General features: G+C 35.4%; 2 protein-coding genes across 3 annotated transcripts in view; one reads left to right on the forward strand and one right to left on the reverse strand.

Annotated features, from left to right (window-relative positions):
• SAV1 (salvador family WW domain containing protein 1) overlaps positions 1-8,138 on the forward strand; it is a 32,919-nt gene extending 24,781 nt beyond the window's left edge. Inside the window, exons 4-5 of the mRNA XM_007446608.1 lie at positions 1,304-1,447; positions 7,377-8,138. Of these exons, the coding sequence (XP_007446670.1) occupies positions 1,304-1,447; positions 7,377-7,578 (346 nt within the window). The 3' untranslated portion in view covers positions 7,579-8,138. The remainder of the gene's footprint in view (positions 1-1,303; positions 1,448-7,376) is intronic.
• Positions 8,139-9,431: 1,293 nt separating this feature from the next.
• Positions 9,432-26,598, reverse strand: part of ATL1 (atlastin GTPase 1) — an 80,181-nt gene continuing 63,014 nt past the window's right edge. The window contains exons 7-14 of one of the 2 annotated variants that reach the window (XM_007446609.1): positions 22,764-22,856; positions 21,524-21,662; positions 17,514-17,641; positions 16,304-16,360; positions 15,424-15,495; positions 13,396-13,827; positions 12,163-12,177; positions 9,444-10,283 (exon numbers count right to left, since the gene is read on the reverse strand). In XM_007446609.1, coding sequence (XP_007446671.1) covers positions 10,173-10,283; positions 12,163-12,177; positions 13,396-13,827; positions 15,424-15,495; positions 16,304-16,360; positions 17,514-17,641; positions 21,524-21,662; positions 22,764-22,856 — 1,047 coding nt within the window. In that variant the 3' untranslated portion in view covers positions 9,444-10,172. Of the gene's footprint in view, positions 10,284-12,162; positions 12,178-13,395; positions 13,828-15,423; positions 15,496-16,303; positions 16,361-17,513; positions 17,642-21,523; positions 21,663-22,763; positions 22,857-26,598 lie in introns of both variants that reach the window. The other variant, XM_007446610.1, reaches the window with a different exon arrangement.

Below are 26,598 nucleotides of genomic sequence, written 5' to 3' on the forward strand. Positions count from 1 at the left end.
AGGAGAGAATAAACACCTTCCTTAAGCTCAGATAGGTAGTATTAGCATCTGTTTGGTTGTCTGTATTACGCTAATCCTTATACAGAGCTCTTGACATATATTAGGTCATTTAATCCTTAGAAGAGTCATTTTTGGTATGAATTTATTCTGGTTTTACAAATAAAAAGGCTAAGGTTTAGAGAAGTGAAGCAGTTTCGCTTACATTCGTGCAACTTGTAATTGGCCAAACTGAGGTTAACCCGCACTCCCCCCAGGGTGTATCTGACTTCGAAGCCTCAGTTCTTTCCCACCTCCCAGTTCTATCAAGGAACATTTCACTTTGCACCTACTTATGAAAGAAGAGTTGAAGATAAAATTCAGTGCCATTTGCACATTGATCTTTAAATTGTTAACTACAGTCTAATCCAACAGTTACTTTAGTCCTGGTTTGGTATTGGAATGATCTTTCCTGATATACACATAAACCTTTATGTTTGGAGGCAGGCTCTTCCAGTTTTATCTCCAAGATAGGCCATTATGGAATAGGCCATTATGGTCTCCCGGAATTCAGTCTTTAACCTTCAAGTGGGTCAGTGCTTTCCTTAGCATCTTCCCATTAAGAGCCCTTACCCCACCTTGCTGTTCTTTCCTTCCCCCCTCCCCCAACTTATAGGCTGTTAGAACTAATTAAAAGCATGGTCTTTTTTTTTTTTTTTAAGTCTCTGACTTAAAACAGGTTCTATAAACAGGTTCTAATCAACCCTAACTCCCATATGCTCTCTTAAGGTGGTAAAAGTGGAAAGGAAATAGTATAGTTATGTGGATATTTCAAGCACAGTACTCACTCCTACTGTAGTACCTGTTCCAAACCCCCTTTTCAGCCTAAAGGAGAAAGAAAATATCCATTCTTATTTTGAGAAAAATTATCAACTTTTCCAGTATAAATTTATAGCTAATTACTAGTTATTACTAAAATTTGATTCTAGTTTTAAGTCTCTGTATAAAGATTATAACTTAGCTCTGACTTTTTTAATAGCCTTCTTTAAAGTTGCCCTTGAAAAGAATAAATATCAACCAGATGAACTCTCTTAAAAATATGTAAAGATTTAGCTTAGTTTTATATCTATCACTAGTGACATACAAGTATCCAAGAGAAGGTGCATTTTACTTCCCCTATAGTATGGTTTAAAAAAAAGCCTGATCCTTATGTTTTTTAGGTGGTAGAAGTTTGGGCAAGAGGCACATTGAAAAACACTTAAATATTATTCTTATATTTCATGTTTTATTTAGGGCCTTTATCCTAATGAACATTGTTTCTTCTTAGTGTACCTCGGTATGATCAACCTCCTCCTGTCACATACCAGCCACAGCAAACTGAAAGAAATCAGTCCCTTCTGGTACCTGCAAATCCTTATCATACGGCAGAAATTCCTGACTGGCTTCAGGTTTATGCTCGAGCCCCTGTGAAGTAAGTGAATTTACAGCACAAATGTTTGTTGAGTGGTGAGTAGAAAAGCCTGAATGGAGTCTCTGGGCTGCTTAAAGCCCACAGCACCATTTAAAAAAATATATTATTTAAAAGCCCATTGTTAATTAAAGAAGGGATATCACAGCTTAAGAAGTTGAAAAGTCATTGATTAGAAATAGAAGTTTTACAGATATTTATTGAATCTTCACTTTCTATTGTGTGTAGACCTAGGCTATTACAGGGATGCAGTAAAAAGCTTACATTCTCATAGGGGTAGAATAACTTGTAAGTAAGTGATGCAATACTTGTGATAAAAGGAAGGAACCAGGTAAGTCCTAGGTACGTAGGTGAATCAAAGCGGGACACAAGGGTGTTGAGGAAATAGTATGTGTGGTGGCTCAAGTTCTGGGAGGAGATGATCTGTGTTCACTGATACTTTAGCTTTGTTACCCTGGGAAGGGTGCTTAACTTAGTTTCGTTCTCTGAAAATTGGAATAGTAATAGTACCTTCTCTTAAGGTTATTGAGTATTCAATAAAATAATGCATCTAAAATATGTATCACAGTGTCTTGCACATTGAGAGAGCTTAGTAAATGGTTACTGTTATTATTGTGGGTAAAGGTATAGAATAGTGGTTAAGATCAGTCAGGAAGGAAACTGTCTGGAAGGAAAGCGTGATTTCTGTCTCCGTCACCTACTTACCGAATGACCTTGGGCTAGTTATTGAACTTAATTCTAAGTGTTTTTCCTTTACTGAAATACAGGGGATAATAATCTTATCTACTTTACTTGGTGTGGTGAGGCTTAAAAGTGATCATGCTTTTTTTTTCTTAAATATTTATTTATTTTTGGCTGCACCGGGTCTTAGTTGTGGCATGCAGACTCTTAGTTGCAGCATGCATGCAGGTTCTAGTTCCCTGACCAGGGATTGAACCCAGGCCCCCTGCATTGGGACCATGGAGTCCCAGCCACTGGACCACCAGGGAAGTCCGTGTTCGTGCATTTTAAATCAAATGGTACAGTGGCTGACTTGAGTAAGCCCTTAACAATGGTTTCTTATTATTATGAGTGAGCAAGGAAAGCTGCACCAAAAAGGAAAATACATGCAGTAGTCTTTAAAGACGGCTATGAGTTTGCTAGGCTCATTGAGGATATTTGTTGGGTGCCATAGTAGGCACTGTTCTTGGAATATAGTCATGAATAAATGAAATATTTGCCTCAAAGAGCTTCTCTCTTCTGGGAAAACAGAAGTAGGTCCTCAGATCAATAATCCAGTGTGGTAAGGATCAGTGACAGTGGTATATACAAAGTGCTATGATTTCAGAAAAGGGGATGTCTGAAAGTAAATAGTTATTGATAATCCAGTGCTTCCTGTATCATACTGTGCTAAGTTTTTACATATGTTATCTCATATAATCTTCCCAAAACCTATTTTACAGCTGAAAAAAACTCTGCTAAGATCACACAAATATTAAGTGGTAGATTGCAAACCTTTCTCTCTAACTTCAAAGTACATACTCTTAACTTTTGTCATTACTACTTCTTATTTAATAATAATTATCACTTACTGAGTATCTATTAAATTCCTGGTACTTTGCTACGTATTTTACTCATAATAATTGCATGTACAGTACTGTTAACAATTATATAAGGTGACATTTTGTAGCCTTACTCTTAATATTCCATTTGTATTTCAAAAACCAAAACTATCAGCATAAGATAGCCCAAAGAAGAGTTTTTAGAAAGTTTAAGATGATTGTACAATGAATTTAGAATAAAATAATTAAATCTCATAAAGTTACTGGTCATTTACTATGAACTGTTTGTTAATTATTGGCCAACATAGCATTCCCTTACATTCCCTCTGATCTTTTCAGTCTATAAATTCATGGCTGTTGATCTGTGTGGCCTGATGCAGAGAGACAAGATGATATTATGAGGGTTGTAGTCTAAAATCGTCAGGTTTTTTTTTTTCCTAAGTCAAATCTAAGCCTTGTCGGTGTAATTTTTAAAAAGGTTTTAATTATAGATATTATTATACAGAGTATAAACAGTGCTTGTCAGAAGTTTGGTTTTAGTTTATTTGAAATTACGTAGACATTCATCCATAAAATTAAGCATGTCTTGGTGTCTTAGCTAAGCTACAGAAACCTCTTTATCTGATAATATCCATATACTGTAGGAATAGGATGAGGAATGATAGCAGATGGACTTTTCTTCCCTTTTTCCCTCTCTTCTTTCACTCTTGATACCACTTGATCTACTGTCTGTGGCCTTTGTTCATATGCTGATCCTAAGTCATATGTAATATGTGCATGTATTTATATTTCCTTAAGTCTGGAAGAATATGTGCCTGTTAACCTTTGTTATTTCTGGGAGTTGATAAGATTGAGTAGGGTTATTCTTTCTTCTTTATTTTATTTCTACTCTATAGCCGTTGTTAGAAAGAAATAACATAAAAAGCTTTCCTTCTTGGGGGAAAAAGATGGTACTTAAATGGAATTCTTTGCTTCTGATGAAAAGAAATAGACTCCTAAAGATTACAGTCCCTTTCAACTCTGGCTCTGTGAGCTAACTATAGAACTTTAGGAAACTAGCAACTTAAGTTTTTTTCAAATAGATCAGAACTTCTCCCAGAATGGCCCAGTGAGAAAAGAGAGCAAGTACTTCTTTACTGCTTACAACAAGAGGTCTAGGTCTACCTTTTAGTTGATACTCAATTTTTGTCTCTAAAGAGAATTGGAAATGGTTAATATTGTTCTATCAACAGAAGGTGAGTTGTTATCCATGAATTAGATAATGGAGAATCAATTACTTATCCAAAAAATTAGCTTATTTCTTCCTTTTGTTTAACAAACAATTGACATTATCTAGCTTTCTAAAATGCTTTATTTCTATCTCTAGCAGTAACTTACCAAAATTATTTTTGCATATACTTCCAGAACTGACTTAGAACAGATAATGTTCTAAATTTTTATTTATTAATTTTAGTAAAGGTATGTTTCTAAGTTTGCTCTCAAAAGTCTGTAATGTATCATGCACCTGTAAGCAAGCTGAACTATAGGATAAAATTAAAAGATTTAATCTTTAACAGGAAAAAGACCATCAGGAACATGTTTACTTTCCATTATTCCTCATGCCCGCCCCACCCCGCAACACCAGTCCCCAACAGCATTGTGGCACAGACTCTATTTTATCCCTGTGTCTGTGATCCTGCAGTATCACTGCTGATTCACTTCTGGGTGTAGGAGGAAAGGAAGAATGGGCATACTGTTACATAAGACAGGCACAGGGAACTTGGGCTACATTACAATACCCGGGGCTGGAACAGCAGTACTTTTGGCTCCTGAAGGCAGCATCCACTGGAGTGTGAACAAGGTTTTTTGGTAGCATTACAGCAATTGTTGTTTGCTTATATGGGTTATTTATAAGTACTGTTTGAATAGAATACTGCTGTAGGAAAAATATAGCAAGAGAGATGCTATGAGAAAAGGATACTGGAGTAAACAGCCTATTTTCTGAATGATTTACCTGTATATTTAGAGTATAGTGGCTAAGAAGTTAAACTGAAGCAGATTATTTGGCTCCTTAAGAAGAAAAGAATGGGAATTACATACTTTTCTTCAGAAAAGTAAATGGCGGGCATAAGCAGAAGGGAAATCACTATATAGAAACAGCAGGAGCAAGGATTTGGAATGGAAATTGACACATTGCATACTTTTCTCATCTGTGGTTTTCCTTAGAGTACTTTTTCTTCTTCCCAAAGTATTTTCATTAAATATTCTGATTTTCTTGCTTCTACAGAAAATCCTATTCTTGATGCTAAATGCTGTGATTGGGAAGTCAAAATTGTCTGAAGCTTTTTTCTTTTTCCTTTTTTAAAAAAACTTGAATGCTTATACAGAATGATATTCATGTGTTACAAACAAGTTTGATATTTACCAATATTACCATATTCTCCCTTCTTTTCCTTGCTAGAATGTCCCAGATGATAAATGAGCTTTAACGTTCTTATAGTTCACCTGGCATAAATTTAAGTATCTTGAATCAGTAGACATTGCTGAAATGCCCCTTAGCAATGGAATTCAGACTTGGGAAGATTAAGGTTTTTTGTTAGGAGTTATGAATTTGTTTCAAACAAATAATCTTAATTATTTAATAATCTTAAGGTACATGAATGGCAGAGGTTCTAGGAAATACCTTGCAATTGTTTCTTCATGGAGGCTCATTGACTATTTCTTGTAGTATTTCTCCAATATATGTTGGCAAATAGTTGGAGTTTCCCACTAAAGAGAATATAAAGCTTTCTGCCAAGTATATCTTTTAGTAAATTGGCAGTGCTCAGTTAAGTAAATTAGTAAATTTGGGATCCAACAAAATACGTTTACCTTGTGATTTTTGTGTACTGTGCTGTGCTTTTGGTATTCCTGGAACATAACCAGGTTGTTCAGAAATGTATGTCAACATACCAAGCACAGTCTGTAGCTCATACTGGCTGCTCTGTATTTGTTTACTGTTTCCCTTTTTTAAAAAATATTACGTGATCCCCTTGGAATAAGATGGTAAATGAATTACCAAACAAAGGAAATGGGTAGGAAATGTTATAAATGATTATTAAGAATAAATTTACTAGAATTTACAATTAAAGTTCTTCCTATTATGTCTGTTGTGCAATATGATTTGAAAAGTATAACTTTAATATAGGTATATGCCTTGCTCTATAAAAACTTGTTCAAGGGGCTTCCCTGGTGGCGCAGTGGTTGAGAGTCCGCCTGCCGATGCAGGGGACACGGGTTCGCGCCCCGGTCTGGGAAGATCCCACATGCCGCGGAGCGGCTGGGCCCGCGGGCCATGGCCGCTGGGCCTGCGCCTCTGGGGCTCCGCAGTGGGAGAGGCCACAACAGTGAGAGGCCCGCGCACCGCAAAAAAAAAAAAAAACTTGTTCAAGTTTTTTCTCTAGTCTTAGTAGGTATTATCATTCAAAACTATTACTGTGATGTGCCTTAGTCCATATAGTTCTCTGCCTTTCTGACCTTTTAATCACTAAACAATTTTGCAAGAGATATGTATATAGCTTCTTTAGGTTTCATCTATAAAATGAGAAGATTGGAGTAGAGTGCTGTCTTCAGGTCCCTTTCAATTCAAAGTGTAAATTACTGCTTTAGTCGTTTGTTGTATACTTCATCTCAGTATGTGATCTCCTTACCATTGAAGAAGGACTAAACACCTTCTGAACTGTATATAAATAAAAACTCATGTGAGTCCGGCCCCACATTGTGCAGTCTTCTACAGTCTATTTATTCTGTCATTTTGAAAACAGCTTATTCTTTCCTTTCTGCTTGAGTTTTTCTGTATTTTTTGTTGTTTGTTTGTAATATTCTATACTTAACCTCAGGATTATTCAGCCCACAAATGATGGTTCCTTTTCCTCTACCTGTTTAGTTCCTTGTTTGCTGTAGTAAACAGTATGCCTCAAAAAGCTTTATCAACACTAATGACACAGATGATCTTGCCTATTTTTCTATATTCATTGCAGGAACAATGTGGTCTAAAGTATTCTTACCTTCCTGACAATTAACTTTGGATGAACTTATGAATAGCATGGAATATGTTCTTCAGAAATTACAGAACCACAGTGGTTTGAAATCTTCATTATTATCTAGCATTAATATTAGAATAACTGATACATAAAATGAATGGAAATGGGTATTTTTTAACTTAGATTGAAATGAAGTAATATTAGTAGTTTTCTCTTCTCCCTAAAAAATAGTGTATTTAACTAGCAGTTAAAAACTCGGTTATTTTAAATTGAAATTTACCGTTTATTTAGTTATAATAAAATTGAAATTTATAAAAATAGAAGTTTATTGTTATAAATACATATTTATGAATATGTTGTGAACATATGTCTGATTGTGTTTTAAAACAGATATGACCACATTCTGAAGTGGGAACTCTTCCAGCTGGCTGACCTGGATACATACCAGGGAATGCTAAAGTTGCTTTTCATGAAAGAACTGGAACAGATTGTTAAAATGTATGAAGCCTACAGACAGGCTCTTCTCACGGAGTTGGAAAATCGCAAGCAGAGACAGCAGTGGTATGCCCAGCAACATGGCAAGAATTTTTAAGTTAATTTTTTAAAAATAAAATTTAAGTTTTATTATAAGGGCTTTAAAATATTTTCACAGATTAAAAAAAAACTGCAAACAAGTACTTTGGTTAATAAAGGCAGCTTACTTTTTTGGAAATTATAAAATTCTAATTTTACATGTATTTTGTTATTAAAAATATTCTTTTATTGAGGAAAAAAAATGAGTTTAAGAGCCAACATGGCAAACACTTCTAAATGCTGTATATTTGGAAACTGCTTTGAATATTCTCGATGGAGATAAATGCAACAAGAAATGTCATTTAACCAGATATTAAATAGGAAATGATCAGTTGGTAAACTCTCACAGTAGCAGTACCTTTCTTCAAAAAACAGAGAACGAGAGAGATAATCTATGCAGTATTTAAAAAAATACGTTTACTGCTTTAGTGTGGAATATTGTCTGGAATTGGATGGTTTAAATATTACCATTGTATAGGGCAAAACATAAAATGGGATTTGGGACCTTTATTGTGATAAATTTTTATATGTAATGTATGGAGTCACCTTCCCCCCCCCTCCCCCGAATGTAAAGAACCCTTTTAAAACATGTTGAGAAAGTATTTTTTGGTATGAAAGGGTGAAGGGTCTATAATGTTTCAGGAATAAATTTAGGTATAAGGCCTTAGCCTGTGTGGGAAAAGTGTGCACAGCACTCAAGAGTTGCTAACATTACAGTACTTCCTTACTTTGGACCAGGGCTTTTATGGCATTTAGTAACATGGTGCTGATGAGACAGTGGAGGCTTTTCAACAGCATAGCACGTTGCCATCCCAACAGACTGGGTTGAACTGCCAAAAATGACAATCAGGGATTCATTAAGAAATCTTGGTCATTAAATTGATTCTACATATCTTTTATCTTCTAAGAGTTTGTCACAGAACTTTAAAACCCAGTATTTCTCTCCCAGTTTTTTTTCCTTTGGTTTAATAGTTATTAAGACATTGTTCATAATTAGCACAGTACGTTTGATTGCAGGCAAATTTATGGCACGTCTAGCCTATAAATCTCTAGAATTCTGTGAATTTCAAAACTTGTTGAAATAGCTCTTCAGTTATATTTACATGTGTTGTAAATATGTAAATAAATTTTTAGTTTAGGTAATCTTCCAAAATATAAAGCACTCCCAGTTAGATATCAGTGAATCTGAATTATTGATAAAATGTTGAAAATGTTAAATGTTTCATTTTATATAACAAGCTTATTAAATATATTTTTGTGGAAACTAAATGTGTTGCGTTTGAGTCCATGTTTTATGCATAGCACTTATATATATTCGATTTTTCCATTCAGAGGCCCATAGGCAAAGGAAGCAGTATAATGAAAGGGGTATTCCAAAATGAAAATAGACTAGTTGGAATGTTATCAGTGGGAAAAGTTATTTTGCAGGGCATGTGATCAGACTTTCCTAAGATGTGAACTTAAATATCTTATGAACTCTCACACACTCTTCTGTTTTAATCATCATTCTTTACTCCTTACTAAATATTACCATTTTATTTAATTAAAGCCTAGCCATTTCTAAGAAAGTTAGAAATTACTCTGTTTTAGAGCTCCCAGATAAGAGGCATTACTTTTTTTTTCATTACCACAATTTTTTTTCCTCTAGAAAGTAAGCTCAATGAAATTCCACTACAGATTTCAGTAATTATAAAAACAATATAGAATCACTGGTTTAAAAGAATTGGAAGATACCTAAAAGGGCTTAGTGTACATTCCTTAAAATGGAAACCTAAATTTGTAATGGTGTCAACATGAAAGAAAATGCATTTTGAATTTAAAAAAAGAGATAGAAATCGTCATCATTCTATATCATCACCTCCCAAACATTTCCAAATTCAGTTGTTTTTAATATTGGGAACCAGAGTAAACTTTAATAATAGTTCACATGTTAAAAGAATAAACCTATGATGAATACATTTCTTTGTGTACCAAATGAAAAAATATACAATGCAGTGAAACTCAAATACATATACAAAGTGATTTTTTTGTGCATTTTTGATCAAGAGGTTTATATTCTATATTAAATCATGATAGAAAAGCAATATATAGTTTTTGATAAAGCAACTGAAAGCTCTCTTATATGTCTTTTATAATAAGAGCTAATGGTATATGTAAGATGGTATAGATTGAATCAAGCCTATTGAGTTATGATGCTATGTTTTAACAAATGGTTATGTGAAATAATTTAAAAATCCTTCTGTAGAAATTAAATGAGCATATCCAAATGTGGAGTAATATTACTACATGGTTTAACTATAACCCGGTAGTAGAATTTAGTAAATTCAAGCAGAACACATGTACTGTTATCATAAATAGACAAATTCTTTAAATTATAACAGCATATTTGAAGACAAAATCAGGAAACTGTACATGTTAACAAAATAAAACCATGCATACATACATCTGCTTATTAAACACTGAAATAAAGGAACTAAACCATTTTGCAATCTTCAGAGGTGCTTGGTATTTTACCCTGTTCTGATGGAAGCACTTTGAATGTTTGCATGGAGATGTAAAACAATATTTAACTGACAATTTGGTCATGCACACCTGTATTTTTGAAATTTTGGATTAAATTTTCTTCTTTTCTGATTGTTCAGTAGATTCTGACTTTGGTGCAGGAAAAGCTTGATGATACAGATGTCTGTGGGTTGCTGCTGCACTATAAAGCTTGTATAAAGCCTAGAAATAAAAGAATCAAGATTATAAAACATTGTATTAAATACACAGATATAACTTTTTTCCTTCTTAGTGTAATTAGTTTATGGTACGATATCAAATTTGGCATGCTAAATTTGGAATCCTTATATCATTAATCTGTATGAGATATACATTAATAGCTAATATCTTAGAACACAAAAGTATTTTCAGCTGTCCAATGTGTGGGTCGATCTTCATGGTAAATGTTCTATTCTCAGACTGCATTTTCTTTTACCTTTCACACCTTTTGGAGCAGAGTTTCCTAACCACTGTGCCCCAGGGGTGTGCTGAAAACTCATACTGTGAATATTATTAGTTTTAGAGGAATTATAGGAGCTCATAACTTCTGACTGCCAATAGCTACTTTATTATACATAGGTAGACCACTTGCTATTGGAGCTTATTGATAGGTTTTTCAAAAAGGGACCACTTTTATTCTCCATGATTTCCTGGTATGGTCATGCAGATAAGCAGGTGTGTTACCCTCTCCCCTGCCACACCGGGCTCTCTCAAATATGCTCTCTTGCCTTGTTTCCATTAATTAGTTCATATCTTACAAAACGTTATTCAGAAACATTACGTCAGAGAGTCTTCATTAAAACTACCTCTGTCATTGTTGTCTGAGTGTTTGAATCATAGGAATTTTTATTGCTTTATGTGTCCATAAATATTTTTATGTTCTTTTCTTTCCCCTCAGCTAGTGTCTAAGATTCATTACCTCCTCTGACTTTCACATAATGAACACTCAGTTAAGGCCAGTTTATCTGATGTAATTCTGAAGTCTGAAAAAGTCTGAATATTTTTAAAAGTTGGATAAAAGCCTGATATCCTTAAATAGTAATCAATCCCCAGGAAATTCCATTCATTTTTATGTTTTTGAGTCTGCATGGCTACTTTCTTTTGATTTTCTTAAGTCTGAATTGTACTATCATCAATTCTATGAATGCATATTGGTGCAACCTTAGTTCTACTGTATTATGATTCTAACACATTCAGTTTAATCCATGTTCTCTTAAAAGCTTAGATTTTTTTCTTAAGGCTTGATTTACAAAGTTGAAATTTGTTTTTACCTTTTTAGTGAATTTATTTTACTGAATCTTACATGAAATCATTCCTTATGACTTGTAAATATTAAATGTATCCTTGGTATTTGATTGGAGTACATCATCTAGTTATATATAACAGCAGAAACTGAGGAATTATGTGCTATCTCTGTAGTTGCTGAAGATCAGTTTTGCTTCCTGAAGATAATGACCTAAATGATTCCACAGAGATAATTTTTCTTATGTAACAAGTGATTCCTTCTTAGAAGCTTAGATTTCTCCTCAGATACAGAGTTTTGTACATGTGCAGTGGGAGAAATGAACACTGATTTACAGGAAAGTTACACTGCATACTGGTCTGGAGCCTGCTTAAAGTGGTATAGGTAACTCACTCAGAAGCCAAAGTTAAAAACAACTTCTAAAGATTGTAGCTTCATTTACTCTCCAGTAGTTAAGTTTCCTGAAGATTCATAACTGTACTTGTTTCACTCTGCAGTACAGCAAAATGCCCAATGTTGGAGCTTAAGAATTTTGAAAATTTCTAAACATTCAGGAAACCATAAAATATTCATGATAATTCTTATGTTTCATATGCAGATAAAATCATATATCATGTCCAGAATAAGTTAAATATTTTAAAACCATTGCCAAAATTCACAATTAAAATAGTAAATGCTAGAAGAACATAGGAGCTGTAGTCACCAAAGATTTTTTTAATGTACATTGAGATATCCTTTAATGGCTACTTGGTTTATAAAATAAGAATATCATAATGTTTATAAATACATGCTCTTAATTTAAGAAGAAATTTAACTTACCTCATTTGTACTTCCCTGTGGCAAAGGCAGTTTAAAAGGGAGAAAAGAATATATCCTGCTTCATTAATAGCATTATGATAATCAACTTTGTTTACAGTAGTAATTTGTGAGCATTTAAGAACAAATAACCCTGCAGAATTTTTCAGTTTAGATTACGTATTTAATGTGAATCTTTTGAAGAACCCAATTCTATATTCATCACAGGTTTCAGCATCATATTCTAGGTGGGCTTTGGGATTTACCTCAAATACCCTCTCTTCATCTTTTGAGGTTGAAGGGCTATTTGAGGCAGTGGCTCAGAGGATCCAATTGTAATTCATTCTTTTCCCGTAGTGTTACCATTTATTTATCTCATCTAGATTCTTCAAAGACACACGGCAAATCCATCAGTTACAATTCCCTTTTAAAGAGTATGTATAATTACACTCTTAATGCTGGGAGAACTGTAGCTATTACTTGCTACCTGGAGACCATAAATATTCTTAACTCCAAACTTTTATGAAGAATCTCAACTTTAGCTTCACTAAATTCCCCTAAATTTAACTGAAGACACTTCCAGAATGACATAGTGAGTTGATTATTATTCTAGGTGTGTTTATAATTGTCTCCCCTATCCATACTCAATTATTTGAACAGTGGACCATGGTGACCCTGAGTTGGTTAACTGGACCATAAAGGACAACTGATCCATAAGCAGCTGATCCAGAGGTTGACCTGGACTCATGCCAGGGCCTGGTACAAATGTAAAGTTCAAATAGAGACAATCTGAAGTGATCAGATACTGTGTTTAGGGGTTTTACTAAAAGAGACAGTGATATGACTTCAGATGGTGGTTTATATATGCTCCTAACAAAGCCAGTGCTAGTCAAATGATAGGTTGTAAGTACGAGGTAATCAACACATAATCAAATCACAATCAGCTAAATAAAAACTTGTGTTTTCTCACTTAACAGCTTTAACTTTTAGGATAAGAAAAAGTGAAAACACTACCTAATCCACATATGTTTGAAAAATATTGAAATGTTGACTGGAAAACAGTTGTGTAGGACTTTACATGTTATATTATAGTTAGCTGTTTGTATCTGGCCATCTTGACAGATTCTAAAGTTCTTGAAGACCGGGGCCCAAGTCTCCTGTTCACCTGTATATTTACAACATCTAATATAGTGTCTGGAACATAGATAGCATTCAAATGTGTGCTGCATTTAGTTGAAGAGAATTAAGTGTTCCTACCTGGTCCCACAAGGCTGCAGCCACTTGGTCTATTACAGCACCCAGCTCTCGGTATTCTCCAGAGTACCGGATGTATGCCCAGGTGCACAGAGTAATAAGGGTCAGTCCCATTATCATATTGCATAGGCTAGCTATGATGTCCAAACCGATGAATCCAGTCACACCAGCAATCACATATGTGATAAAGATGACAACAAACAGTGTGGCTGGGGTACGAGCTGCATGGAAGATATTTTTGCTGTCATTGTGCTTGATGTACTGGATGTAAAGTTCATCTATTTCACTCTCCAACTGTTGCAGGTAACGCCGGCTAAATTCCTCCCCACCCATCTTCTTCACCCCTCGGAATAGCTTCACAGATTCTTCCTTAAGTTCCAGATGTTTCGTCTGCAGGTCATTAGGGGCCAGAAATGGTTTGTCACCACCACAGATCTGTATCGGATAGAGAAGTATTCACGCAGTGCACACAGTACAACTAGCAAATGTATCACAATTTTGCACTTAGCTAGTTGAATTTGTTAGAACACATTACTAATCAGAAGGAGCCTGCATTATGTTTTGTCAACCCACATCTTTCCATACTCCATTTCTGTCAGGCGGGATTATAAGTGGGACTGGTACTTTATAGGTGGCATATAAAGCCTTTCTTAATTTTTATTCTCTTTTCGACATGGGAAGGAATATCCATGACTTACTCCAATTTCCTCAAGATGAGGAGGTGAACTGCAAACTCAGTTCACTCATAGAATGAATCCAAATTTAAGAAAACTACTTACAGTCAAGTTCCTGTAGGAAATTTATTCTAACTACACTAAACTAATTTTGACCAAATGAAGTTTAATTTAAAACAATGAGCAATGCTATAAAGCCCTAAAGTAAAACTCTGAAAAACATTTCCTTCAGCAGTTTCACTGATTTTTGTTTGGAGCCCATTTGGTATTTTCTTCAAGAGACTAAATGGAAGCATATTAAATGTTCTTGGACCAAATTTTCAACTTTTTTTTTCAAAAGTTACATGGGAAATCTCTGTTACCCATACCATTCACTTCAGTTATTTGTGATTTAATTATATAAAGGAGACTCTCATTCCACTTCCCCTTTAATTATGTTGTAAACACCACTCCATATACTATATTTCTCTTGATTCTAAGACTCTATCAATTTTGGATGCAATTTTGATTTTATAACATTTTCAGTGGAAAGAAAACTCATAACATTAGTAGATACCATAATCATTAGATGCCTCCTAATTCAGAATGTTAAAAAGAGGAAATATAGTACTTAGAAATATTGGTCCTTGCAGTTTATTTTTTTCTAACAGGTTTTTATATTTAAGATAGAAATTGGACTGTGGAATGTAGGGAGGTATAGTGGAGAGGGTAGCATATGTTATTTTAGCCACTAGATCTTATAAGTAGTGGGAACATCTGTACCCCTCCACCCCCACAAAATGCGTTATAAAGAGATAATTCATTTAAAATACATTTAAATTGTGCATACATCATGTTCTCTTCTTGATTTGTTTTTAAAATATTTTAGGAATACCATAAAAATGTGATACACATAGTTTGAGAAAGAATAAGTCAAAGCCACTTCTGCATGTGTATACAGGGTAACTTGGAAGAAAAAAGAATGAGCTCATGGAAGAAATACTGATTTTATTTGAAACATCATTTAAAGGACTTCCCTGGTGGCGCAGTGGTTAAGAATCCGCCTGCCAATGCAGGGGGTGCAGGGGACAAGGGTTCGAGCCCTGGTCCGGGAAGATCCCACATGCTGTGGAGCAACTAAGCCTGTGTGCCACAACTACTGAGCCTACGTGCCACAACTACTGAAGCCCGCGCGCCTAGAGCCCCTGCTCTGCAACAGGAGAAGCCACCGCAGTGAGAAACCTGCACACCAGAACGAAGAGCAGCCCCACTCGACGCAACTAGAGAAAGCCCACACACAGCAACAAAGACCCAATGCAGCCAAAAATCAATCAATCAATTAATTAAAACATCATTTAAAATACTATTTAATTCTTACCTCTTCCATTCTTTTATTGTATGTATCCTTGGCAGTTGCCACAGCTGCTAAATTGTTAGCTTCTGCTGTGGCCTTTGGACAAAGTACAAAATATGATGTAAAATGGAATTCATATTTTATTAAACTTCCACAGGCAGTTTTCATATATGAGCATTATGTGCAAGAAATATGCAAAAACCCAAGGTCATCACATAATTTGAAAAGTGTTGAAATATTTCTACTACATCTTTTAAAATTAGTAAAATTAAAACTTCAAAGTGCATAAAATATAGTTTACTCAATAAACCATAGTTCTAAAATGAATTTTCATTTAGAAGATTATTCCTCTTTATAAATATTTTTAAGCCTTTCACCAAATACGGGGGGGGATCTATAAATCCAAACACATGGGAAATAATATACAGTACATTTTATATATACTAATATATATATATAAATATGTCAACTTTAAGGATTACTGATAGAACAATGTATCACTGATAAAAAGAAACCATCAAGAACTTAAGAAATTTACGAAATAAGTATGGAAAAAGTGAGTTTTTCCTTTTCTAAGTATAGAGGCCACTTGTTTAAAACCTGCTTTTCTACTTCTTGTTACATGTGTGAATCTAAACCACAGTCTGAGTCTTCTCTAAACAAATTTAGTACAAAGACAATGCAGACTTGTATCTCAGCATGCTAAGTGAGGCTGCTATATGTGTGTGTGAAAATGTTTAGATGAACACACAAATGGGTAGTTACTAGAAAAATAATCTTCCAATAAGTCATTCCATCTACTATTTTTATTTGGTGATTTCCAACAGCCAGATTGGAGCATATCGTTAGCTTAGCTTTAGTGACAGTATGTTTTAGAATGTCAAGCCTCCTGATGAATAAATACCTGTAACATGGATTTGGGATGTGGTAATTCTTCACCTTGATATATCTTTATATAAGCCTAAAACAAAAAAGAGAGAAAAAGAAAATAAGAAAAAGACTCATGTTCAAGTAATTGCATTCAATATTTCTCTAAGCCTGTTAAATTGTATTCCTTAGGCCTAAGGTCTTGACGGTTCAAAAAAATAAGGCCTTGATAGTTTAAGGAACTGTTATCTCTTTCTCATACTTTAATTCCCTCTTTCTTAATTCTTGTTCCCTTTTCTGAAAGGTCCTCTTCACACATCTCCACTTGCCAATCCCACCCTTCTTAAAGGCTTAACTCGATACCACCTCCTTTAAAACTTTCTCAGATCCCTCTGCTAGGAGTAACATTTCTTTTTCAGTTACTCACAGGATTTGTACCTGCTGCTGCCACAAGCTTTATGGAACAGATCTGTTCAAGGGCCCTGAGTCTCCCACTAAATTCTAAGCTCCTCCACAGTGTTTTATGCACAGCAAGAATTCAAATTTTAGATAAATAACATGTCATTTATTGCTGAAAGTGGTGAAGGTAAATAATCACACAGGAGATATACAACCACATTTTAAATGATAAAACGTGGATTTTAAAAATTGATATTTTAGTCCTTGGAGCATCAATCTAAAAATTATATCGGTAACCGAAATCTACTATATATGTGTGTTGGTTACAAAAAAAGTGTTGTATTTGGGGATCCCTGAGGTAAATAGGTAAATGCAAATTAAAATAGTTCCACTTCACATTGGCCCTTGGTTCAGAGAGCAGGAAGTGTGGAAGAATTTTCTCCAGTAGGAAGGCAAAGTATAGCCTGTTAGGGAAAATCTTCAGAATGAAGGTAAAATTCAGTATAGGTCATGACTGAAGACTAAGTGGTATGAACCCTGGGAAACACCTCCTCCCCCAAAAAGAGATAGACTTTTCCAACTCCTGGATACATTTATGTTTCAAAATATATTTCCCTCAAGATGAAAGGCGATAGTGAAGTTACCTCAAGGAGTTTTCTCAAAAAATAATTTCAGAAAGCAAGCTCCTCTTGGGAGTCTAACCTTTTTAAAAATCATTTCTGTATATTCCTCATGCCTTTGCCCCTATATTACAAAGTCTGTAATTTTTTGTTGTTTCAAACAGGAACTGCATTCCCAAACATGTCAAATCTAAGTACTCACAAATTCTCTAGGAATGAGAGTGATACCTTGAAGTACTCCACCAGACCTCGGCAGGTGATTTTGTTCCCATTGATCTCTTTAATGTCTAGGCTCTCAGGACTAAGTAGCCAAGGAATGAGTATTTTCAAGTTTTTGATGAATTCTTCATCTATTTCTACAAGTAAAAGCAAATTCATCATTATTTAAAAAATCCTATCCAGTCCTCCATGCCATAAAATAAAATATCCTTTGATTTCCTCTGTTTCTTCCCCAGTGATAAAGCTATTACTTACTTTCCCATCATCTAAATTACTCCCAAAACCCACTTTTCTCAGGGTGAACGATACTCCTCGCCCAAACTCCTATGGCTGATCTTTCTTATCTTCACTCCAATTACTTATTTATCTTGTCTTCCACCTATAAAATAGCTTTCTTGATATTAAATGCTATACAAATGTTTTACACCCCATTCACATAACCAGTTCATGTATTCTGATGCCTTTAAGTCCTGTTCATGGTTCATGGTTTTATATATGTAGGGTCATAAAGGGGGAAAGGGTGGATATTTACTGCTTTATAAGATGTATTCCCTCCCGAAAATGTATCCAAAAGTTGTTCTGTATTTAGTGTGCCCACCTAAGGACAAGTGTATAGAAGTGGGTAAGGTGTAGTAACTACAACTCAAGTTCAAAAAGATAGTGATGCTGCTGCTGCCTCTAGTAGTGAAACGCAGCAACACAAAATAACATTGAAAAAGGCTGGGTTTCCCTGGTGGCGCAGTGGTTGAGAGTCCGCCTGCTGATGCAGGGGACACAGGTTCGTGTCCCGGTCCGGGAAGATCCCACATGCCGCAGAGCGGCTGGGCCCGTGAGCCATGGCCACTGAGCCTGCGCGTCCAGAGCCTGTGCTCCGCAACAGGAGAGGCCACAACAGTGAGAGGCCCGCGTACCGCAAAACAAAACAACAAAAACAAAAACACAAACATTGAAAAAGGCAATGGAGGCCTCTTAGCTAGTGGATCAGAGGTAGTCTGAGTTATTTGGTACAATTGATTGCCCATAACCCATTTTATAGCATTAGGTTCAAACTTAACATTACAGATTTAGCACAGTAATACAGAAAACAGATCTTCAGAGAAGTTTTTTGAACACAGCAATAATTTTTTAAATCATTATTTCAAAACATATAGAAAACTACATAAGAAGCAAGATACGTCCAGAGACTTGGTATCTAAGAAAATGCAGTAACTGCCTATAATTTTTTTAAATCTGAATTTCAGCAGAGTCACTGAGTTTTCAGGCTTTGGGATTGGTGATTTCTGAGGTCTTAAGGATAGATTCAAACCTTATGATTGTGTTTGCATGTTCCCTGCTTGTTATTATGACCCCAACATACACTGAAATACTAGTTTACATAAGAATTTATGGTTCTCCTCTCTTGCTTACTGCTTTTATGACATGTATGAGCATGACACTGGAAATTCTTCCAACTTTTTTGCTTCATGTTTTGTACAGCTTTGAAATTTGTGTCCGTATTTCATGAGGACTTGGACAGGAGTTAATTTTTCTGTTTGCACTGTACCAATTTTTACTGATAATTGTGCTTTGTATTAGTATAGGTTTATTCAAATGTATTTATTATTGTGGTTTGCTTGTAGTTACCAATTTTCACTGAAATACTGGTATTTGTATTATGTTACTATGTTCCTTTGTTGTGTTTTGTTGCCTACTATGTATTCGTATTCACTGATGCTAACAGTTTTCTTTTTTGCTATATGATTTTATGCTGTTTTTCAACATTAGTAGATTACTGTATATCTAGAATATATGAATTCTTCCTGAATTTCTGTATAAAACAAAAAGATTTCTCCTTATAAAACCACTTTAAAATCACCTTCAAAACATGTACTTAAATTCCACTCCCCCCCCAAATTTCCTTATAAAATTGTTAATGGAATAAGATACAACCTGTGTATCTAATGCACCAACAACTGTGTTAATTATCATCAAAGTAACCAGCGTCGCAGCATATATTTGGATTAAAAATGTGTTCTGAAGATAGCATTAGCCACAGTCTATTTCTACAAGTATGCTGAAAGAGTATGTGAGAAACTATCATCAAAGAATTTTTGCACAATTGTTTGTTCAAAGACATTTCTTCCCCAGAGGCAACCACTCAGATGCCAGCCCTCTGGAGAACAGCATGGCCAGCAGACAAGACATCCTGGATAGAAATAACACCACGTTATAAGATTCAGGATGGAAAAATAATGTAGATAGCAGACTTTCAAAACTGCCCAAAGAAACACTGAGGCAAAGCAGAACATTTGGGCACACAGAAGGATTTAGCAGCAGTCCTATAAAGCCTCAATTAAAATGGAAATTTGATGGGCAACTGAAGCTGCCTTTCATTTCTCTTTCTCTCAGGCTAGCCACTTTGGTAAACTCGCAACGTATGGGTAACTGTAAACCAACTGTATGAGTCAATATATGTTTAGACATGTGAGTAAAATTTGATGGAGAACAAATCTATTAAAAAGTACAATTTATATCTGCATGATTTGTCTTAAACTCTCTCCCTGAGTTCTTTCATTGCAAACTGTATCCATTAATTTAAGAACTGTAGCTGTGTACTACAGGAATGAAACAAGGCAGAGTACTTTTTTGTCCCAGTAAAGGACTGTTGTTGAAGGCCTGCTCCTACTCTGCCTGTTTATGGCTCTCCAACCCCAGAGAAGAAAGAAAGGCCTTGTGGGAGCCCTCTCTTTATGTAACTTATTCAAAACACATTGAAGCCATTAGGTAATTGCACAGTATCAAGAGGTCTGTGTGCTCACTAGCGGGTTGGAATTCATAAGTGACAGCGAAATTGTAGGATCCTGGAATCCATGCATTAATATGTGCCTACAGCTGTCTGTTCTGTTGTATAAAGAAGAGACAATTTAAAACATGTATAAAAACAATGCTGATGATCAAGAAATTGGGGGTTCTATTTATGATATTAGCTGCCATAGTGCAATATAAGGTATCTGAGAATAAACGCCATGGATACATGGGGAAAACAATAGGTTTGCTTTTCAAACTTGCCAGTTCCATAAAACTGGACACAATGTTATGTTGTCCTTTTTAAAAGTAATTTCAAAGCCTTTTGAGAACAACTGTGCTTCAAAGCTTGTTATGTCACTGTCTCATCACCCCTGGCACAATGCAGAAAGACCATAGTAAATTAAGCAAATGTCCGAACTCAGTGGTGTACTAGCATTCAATGCTAGGCTTACAAGTAAAAAAGTCAGAAATGTCTTTGTACCACCTTGTATCAACTGCAAAGCAAATATCTAAAGACCTGGTGATTATTAGGCAAGATTAACTTCTGCTTCTGCAGACCCCTGCCTCCACCTCCCACTGCCCCCACCCCCCCGTTGTTTTTTTTTTAACAATTTGAGTTGCTTTGGAATCTTTAAACATTAGTCATGCCTCTGTTTAAGAGATAATTACATGCTGTTAGTTTGAAAAACACTCTGGTGCTTTTGGTTTTTTAAGAAACTGGTCCTCATCCAGAAGAGGATTTCATTATTACTGACGTTTTTAATGATGTATAATTAAATTCTTTAGCAGCAGTTTTAAAGAGCTTCACTTCAGTACTACGCAATATTTCTATCTCTAATTATATAACTTAATACAAACATTCCAATAATATAGGCATCTATTTTCCTTTTTCATGTAAATAAGGAAAATTAAAAAGGAAGATATTAAGGAGCATTTCTCAATACAGAGGTGAGCAGGAACCTAGGAGAAAGGGCGAGGGTTACTGCCTCCCAGGTGAATGCAGGATTTAGCCTATTTTCTCAGTGTACGTATTCAGTACCCATAGAATCCCATAGTTCACCAAGGAGGTACTCTAGCCTGAGCCCGGGATTCCCAATCCTCCTGAAAATTTCCAATCATCAGCCTCACATCAGTGGATAAACGAAACTAGCAGCCATAAACCCAACGGATAAAATGACATTTTTGTAATCAGACTAAGTGACATAAACAAATACATTAAAAGACAGACAGACCTTTCAGTTTTCCATCAAAGTTTGGATTGGTAGCTACTTTTAAGCCAGGATGAGGTAGCAGAAAACAGGAAATTTTGGTGAAACAGGAATGGATGTGTTTTCGAACATTCTGCAGTTCTTCATGCTGGTTCCCCGAGACCTGCAGTAAATCATTCTGAAGTTTAAACTACTTTCAACACAAATTGAACTCCAAAAGAATTCTGCGGTATTTATATTTGCTGTGTCTGTCTGGTCACAATGATAAAAAAAAAATGACATGACTGGGCTGATACTAAATAAGGAAAAGTTTGGGGTGAATTTGCCACATGGCCATATCTAAGTATAGCATACATATGGCATTATTATTACAATTAACAAACGTCTACTCTTACGCTAACTTAGATGGGCCTTCCCATTTTTTGGTATAAATTAGTGGGGTTTTACTCTAGCTAGTTCCTACAAATTCAAATTTTAATTCAAAGTACTCACAAGAGACATGAGTAGATCATAAAATATTCCTACCTTCTTTTCAGGAGGTACTCAAGACAGCCTCTTGTCACCTGGTAGGTATACATTTAAATTCTAGAAAGGCATCTGGATATTTGGATGTTTACTTAAAAACTAAACTGCCCCCTTTTTTCATATGTATTTGACATTTAACAGTACAAACTACCCTAAAAGTAACCATAACTTAAAAAGGTAAGCTTAGAGATCCTGATTATCGAGGAAGATTTTTTAATCTTCTTTATTTTTTCTGATTACTCAGTAGGTATTTTGGGAGATATCTGTTTAGTGTAAATAATTCATTCAGTATTGAACTATCATGACACAGCAAGTGGAAAGCCTCCTAATATCACCTTCTGTGAACTACTAGCAAAATGTCCTAAGATTGACTTTGGGGATTTCAAAAATTAAATATTTCTGTTAAATTGACTTTAAACCTCTACTAAAACACGAATCCAGATATTTGTACTGTCAGTCTTGAACAGATTTAATTCTTCAAATTAAAAGTTTTATCTTTAGGAATAAATCATGGCTTTATAGATATTTACAAAAGAACTCTTTTTCTGTATCATAATTATTGATAATGTTTACAGTTTGTAACTCTGACATTATTTTAAGTATCAAACCGTAGTTTGTTCATAGAGATACTATGAAGGTCAAATGAGACTGTGGCTACTGAGTATCTATTCAGCAAATCATTCAAAAATAATTTAGGTTACTATTGGCAAAATTTCATGCATCTAAATAGTTAACAAACCTTGAGGCGTTTTTCCAAGAATTTGGAGCCACCGTCAGCTCCATACGAAAATTCGTATGGGAAACTCCAGTCTCGAACAAGAAATATCAGACTCTAAGAAACAATAAGAAGAAAAGATTGTTAAAGGAACCCTAAATTTCCTCCCTCTGTTTTTTATTGAAATATATTAGATATTATTGTCATTTGAATAGTGTTCTTCTCCACATAATGTAATTAATAAGCAAACATAAAACCTAAGGAAGTTGTTTCTGAGCAATCTCCCCGCTCTGAGATCATCCTCCCTGTTTCCACTGAATATGAACAGAAAGCTGCTCCCAAACTGATTATTAAAGTTACATAGTGCCATTCAGCCAGTTTGGGGCATGTCTGTCAGTTTTCAGGAAGCTGTTTATGAAGATTCAAGTTTTATTTGAGGAAAGTTTTCTCCTTTCATCTGTCTAAATATTTTTCCTCTATTACATTGGTTCCACTCTCTTCTGCAGGGGCTCTCATTATGCATATCTGGTAGGCAGAGGGGTGAGAATCCAGGTTTTGCGGGGCCCTGAAGGTTATACAATCTGCGGAGGGGGGAGGGCTCAATAGGAAAAAGGTACAAAAATGGGCTTGAAAGTTAATATTTATTTAGAGTAAGATACCTCTGTAATACTTTTTTTCCCCCAGTTTTCAGCTGCAAATGCTTTGATCACTTCTTCATATGATAGTTTTGAAATATTTTCTGTTGGAAAGCTAATTCAGTCTTTCCTCTAACAAGGCCAAAACTTTTTATTATAAAAATGTTTTTAGGGCTTCCCTGGTGGTGCAGTGGTTGAGAGTCCGCCTGCCGATGCAGGGGACACGGGTTCGTGCCCCGGTCTGGGAGGATCCCACATGCCACAGAGCGGCTGTGCTCCTGAGCCATGGCCGCTGAGCCTGCGTGTCCGGAGCCTGTTGCTCCGCAACGGGAGAGGCCACAACAGTGAGAGGCCCACGTACCACAAAAAAAAAAAAAAAAAAAGTTTTTATTATTAATAGTTTAGAAATATTTCAGCTTCACAATTTGTTATTTGTAATATCATATACATTTTTAGTTTCTTCATCTGTCAAACAGAAATAATAATGGAACATGTCTCACAGGAATACTAAATTAGATAATATATATAAGACATTTTGAACAGCGCCTGGCACCTAATGCTATGTTAGCTATTTGATTTTGATTTCAATGGCCACATAATATTTTCGTACACAGATAGGCCATAGTTTATTTTGCCATTCTCCTAGATGTCTTCCAGTTTTTCTATTATTCTAAGAAATACATTGATAAACATTCTTGAAGCTGAATATTTGTTCACATCCAGAAGGATTTCATCAGGAACTGTTTCCCAAATTAGAGTAACCATTAGAATCATTCGAGAGGCTTCTAAAAGTACAGAATTCTTGGGTCCCACCCCATACCTACTGAAACCAAAGTAAGAGTAGCGTTCATTTATTGAGTGCCTATTATAAGCCAACCACAATACCAGAATTATATACATGGTATTTCATGTACTCCTGCAACAGCCCCAAGAGAGGTTATAATTTACTATTCACCTTAAAAGAGATATATAAAGATCACCTGCACCCTCACCTGACATTAAGTAATATGCCCAAAGCCACACAGCCAGAATGGAAGAGTTGGCATTTAAACTGGGGACTTATTCAAAATCCCTGCTGCACTGCCTCAAAGTTAAGTATAAAACATATAGTTTACAATCTGAGGCATTAAAGCACTCTTTTATAAGTTAGATTAAGTTATACTTCAAATTTTAGTTTCTGAAAAAACGTAGGAAGTTGAGAAAAAGTAAGAATATTTAATGAAATTAGCTATCTTTAAATATTCTAAGAGTTTACATCTTTGGGTTTCTAATTGAAGCTTTTAGTCTTCCCCATTAAAATTTATTATCTCTTTTAAGCTATAGGATCCTTTTTCATCCCTTTTTTCCCTTTACAGTTTATCTGTTGAAGAACCTAGGAATTTGACATGTAGAGATTCCCACAATCTGGACCTTGCTGACTGCATATTCATGGGGCAGTTCAACATGTTCTTTTGTCCTATGGATTTCCTGCAAATTGGCAGCTGGATGCAGAGGCTTGATCTGACTCCCGTTTTATTAACACTCTGCTATAGGAAGCAGAGTGTTCTTTTATTAGGAGGCACATAGTATATGATTATTTCTCCTTTGGTGAAGTTATGTCATCTTTGCTTAACTGAAGCTCATTCTTCAGTAGATTTCTCATTAAGGGCTCATGGAAACAACATTCTTTGTGTTCTTACACGTTGATAACAGTTTGTGGCCTTTATAAGTGAAAGTCAGTTTTGCTGGATATAAAATCCTTGGCTCACATTTTCTTACCTTAAACAGGGACACTTCTTAGTTTGCATTATGGATATTTCTTGTTTCACTACAGTGGAAGCCCGACCCCCCCACCTCTCTCTCTCTCCCTCTCCCTCTCCCTCTCCCTCTCTCTCCCTCTCCCTCTCTCTCTCTCTCTCTCTCTCTCTCTCTCGTGTGTGTGTGTGTGTGTGTGTGTGTGTGTGTGTGTGTGTGTGTTCTGTGAATTCTTGTGGGGAGAGCAGAGGTTCTTGTGGAGAGGAGACTTTTAAAACACCTATATACACTATCTTTAAATAGTTCACTATCTTTAGATAGATGGCCATTCTTTTGTCAAAATATGATAATTTGTATTTAGAACACTTCTACCTAAAACATGCATTTTGAAAACAGAGGTTAGCTAAGAAGCAACTTTTGCGAAATAGAGGCTCATGAACCAGGATAAATGAAACCAACTATGTGGATTTGGCAATTTTCACATTTTTCTTGGAGCGTTTAGTCTCATTTCTTGGTCTTTTTCACTGGGCATCTTCCCAAGTCAACATAATGAGGACCATGTGTAGAACAGGATCAAAGATGAAGTCTTATTTTCTTAATAAGCAATCTATATTCTATCTCCCTATAGTGTCAAATTCCAAGTTCTCTGCCTAATGGTCCCATCCAGTGACGTGCTGGTGTAAACTGGCTCTCCAGCAGCAGCAACATGCCTTGATTTGTAGCATTTGACAATTTCTGTTGTGCAAACCTGCCTACCATGGTTGATGTCAAGCTACTAACAGTTTAATACTTGGCTTATATAATTCCTGAATATTTACTAGTTAGCTCTCAAAGTGGTATGAGCCAGCTACAGAACCACCACTGGCCCCATCCCCTCCCAAAATAATTTGTATGCTTTACATTTATCCTGTATGGAATGTTATGAATCTCAGTTCTTATTTCAAAAGCCATCCATTTTTCCACACTGCTGGATTTTGATTTGTTCATACATATAGGTAGAGATAAAAAATCAAGAATACAAATTACCATAATTTGCTCAGATAAGAATATCTGAAGTCATACTTTTTAAAATAAATTAAATCCAGTCAGGCAACTGGGGCAAATGATGGACCTACACCATGCGTATCCTACAAATGATCATATTTTTTAAATCATGAAAAACATCGTAACCTTTGTTTATTTCCCTTTGGAGACCATAGCCTTTAGGAAATTATTCAAAAGGAGTGCTATAGCACTACTATTAGTAGTAATGAAAATGGAAAAAAAAAACCCAAATGCTTAACAATTAATTGGGAATGGCTACACAAATTATGGCATGTTAATACATTACATAGCTATTAATATTAAAAATGTGCAATATATCAATACATGTGTTGATTATGTCAGTATAAAAAAGCCATGTGGGGGCTTCCCTGGTGGCACGGTGGTTGAGAGTCCGCCTGCTGATGCAGGGGACGCGGGTTCGTGCCCCGGTCTGGGAAGATCCCACA

The sequence above is a fragment of the Lipotes vexillifer genome, unplaced genomic scaffold (assembly GCF_000442215.2).
Source record: "Lipotes vexillifer unplaced genomic scaffold, Lipotes_vexillifer_v1.1 scaffold124, whole genome shotgun sequence".
Classification (NCBI taxonomy): domain Eukaryota; kingdom Metazoa; phylum Chordata; class Mammalia; order Artiodactyla; family Lipotidae; genus Lipotes; species Lipotes vexillifer.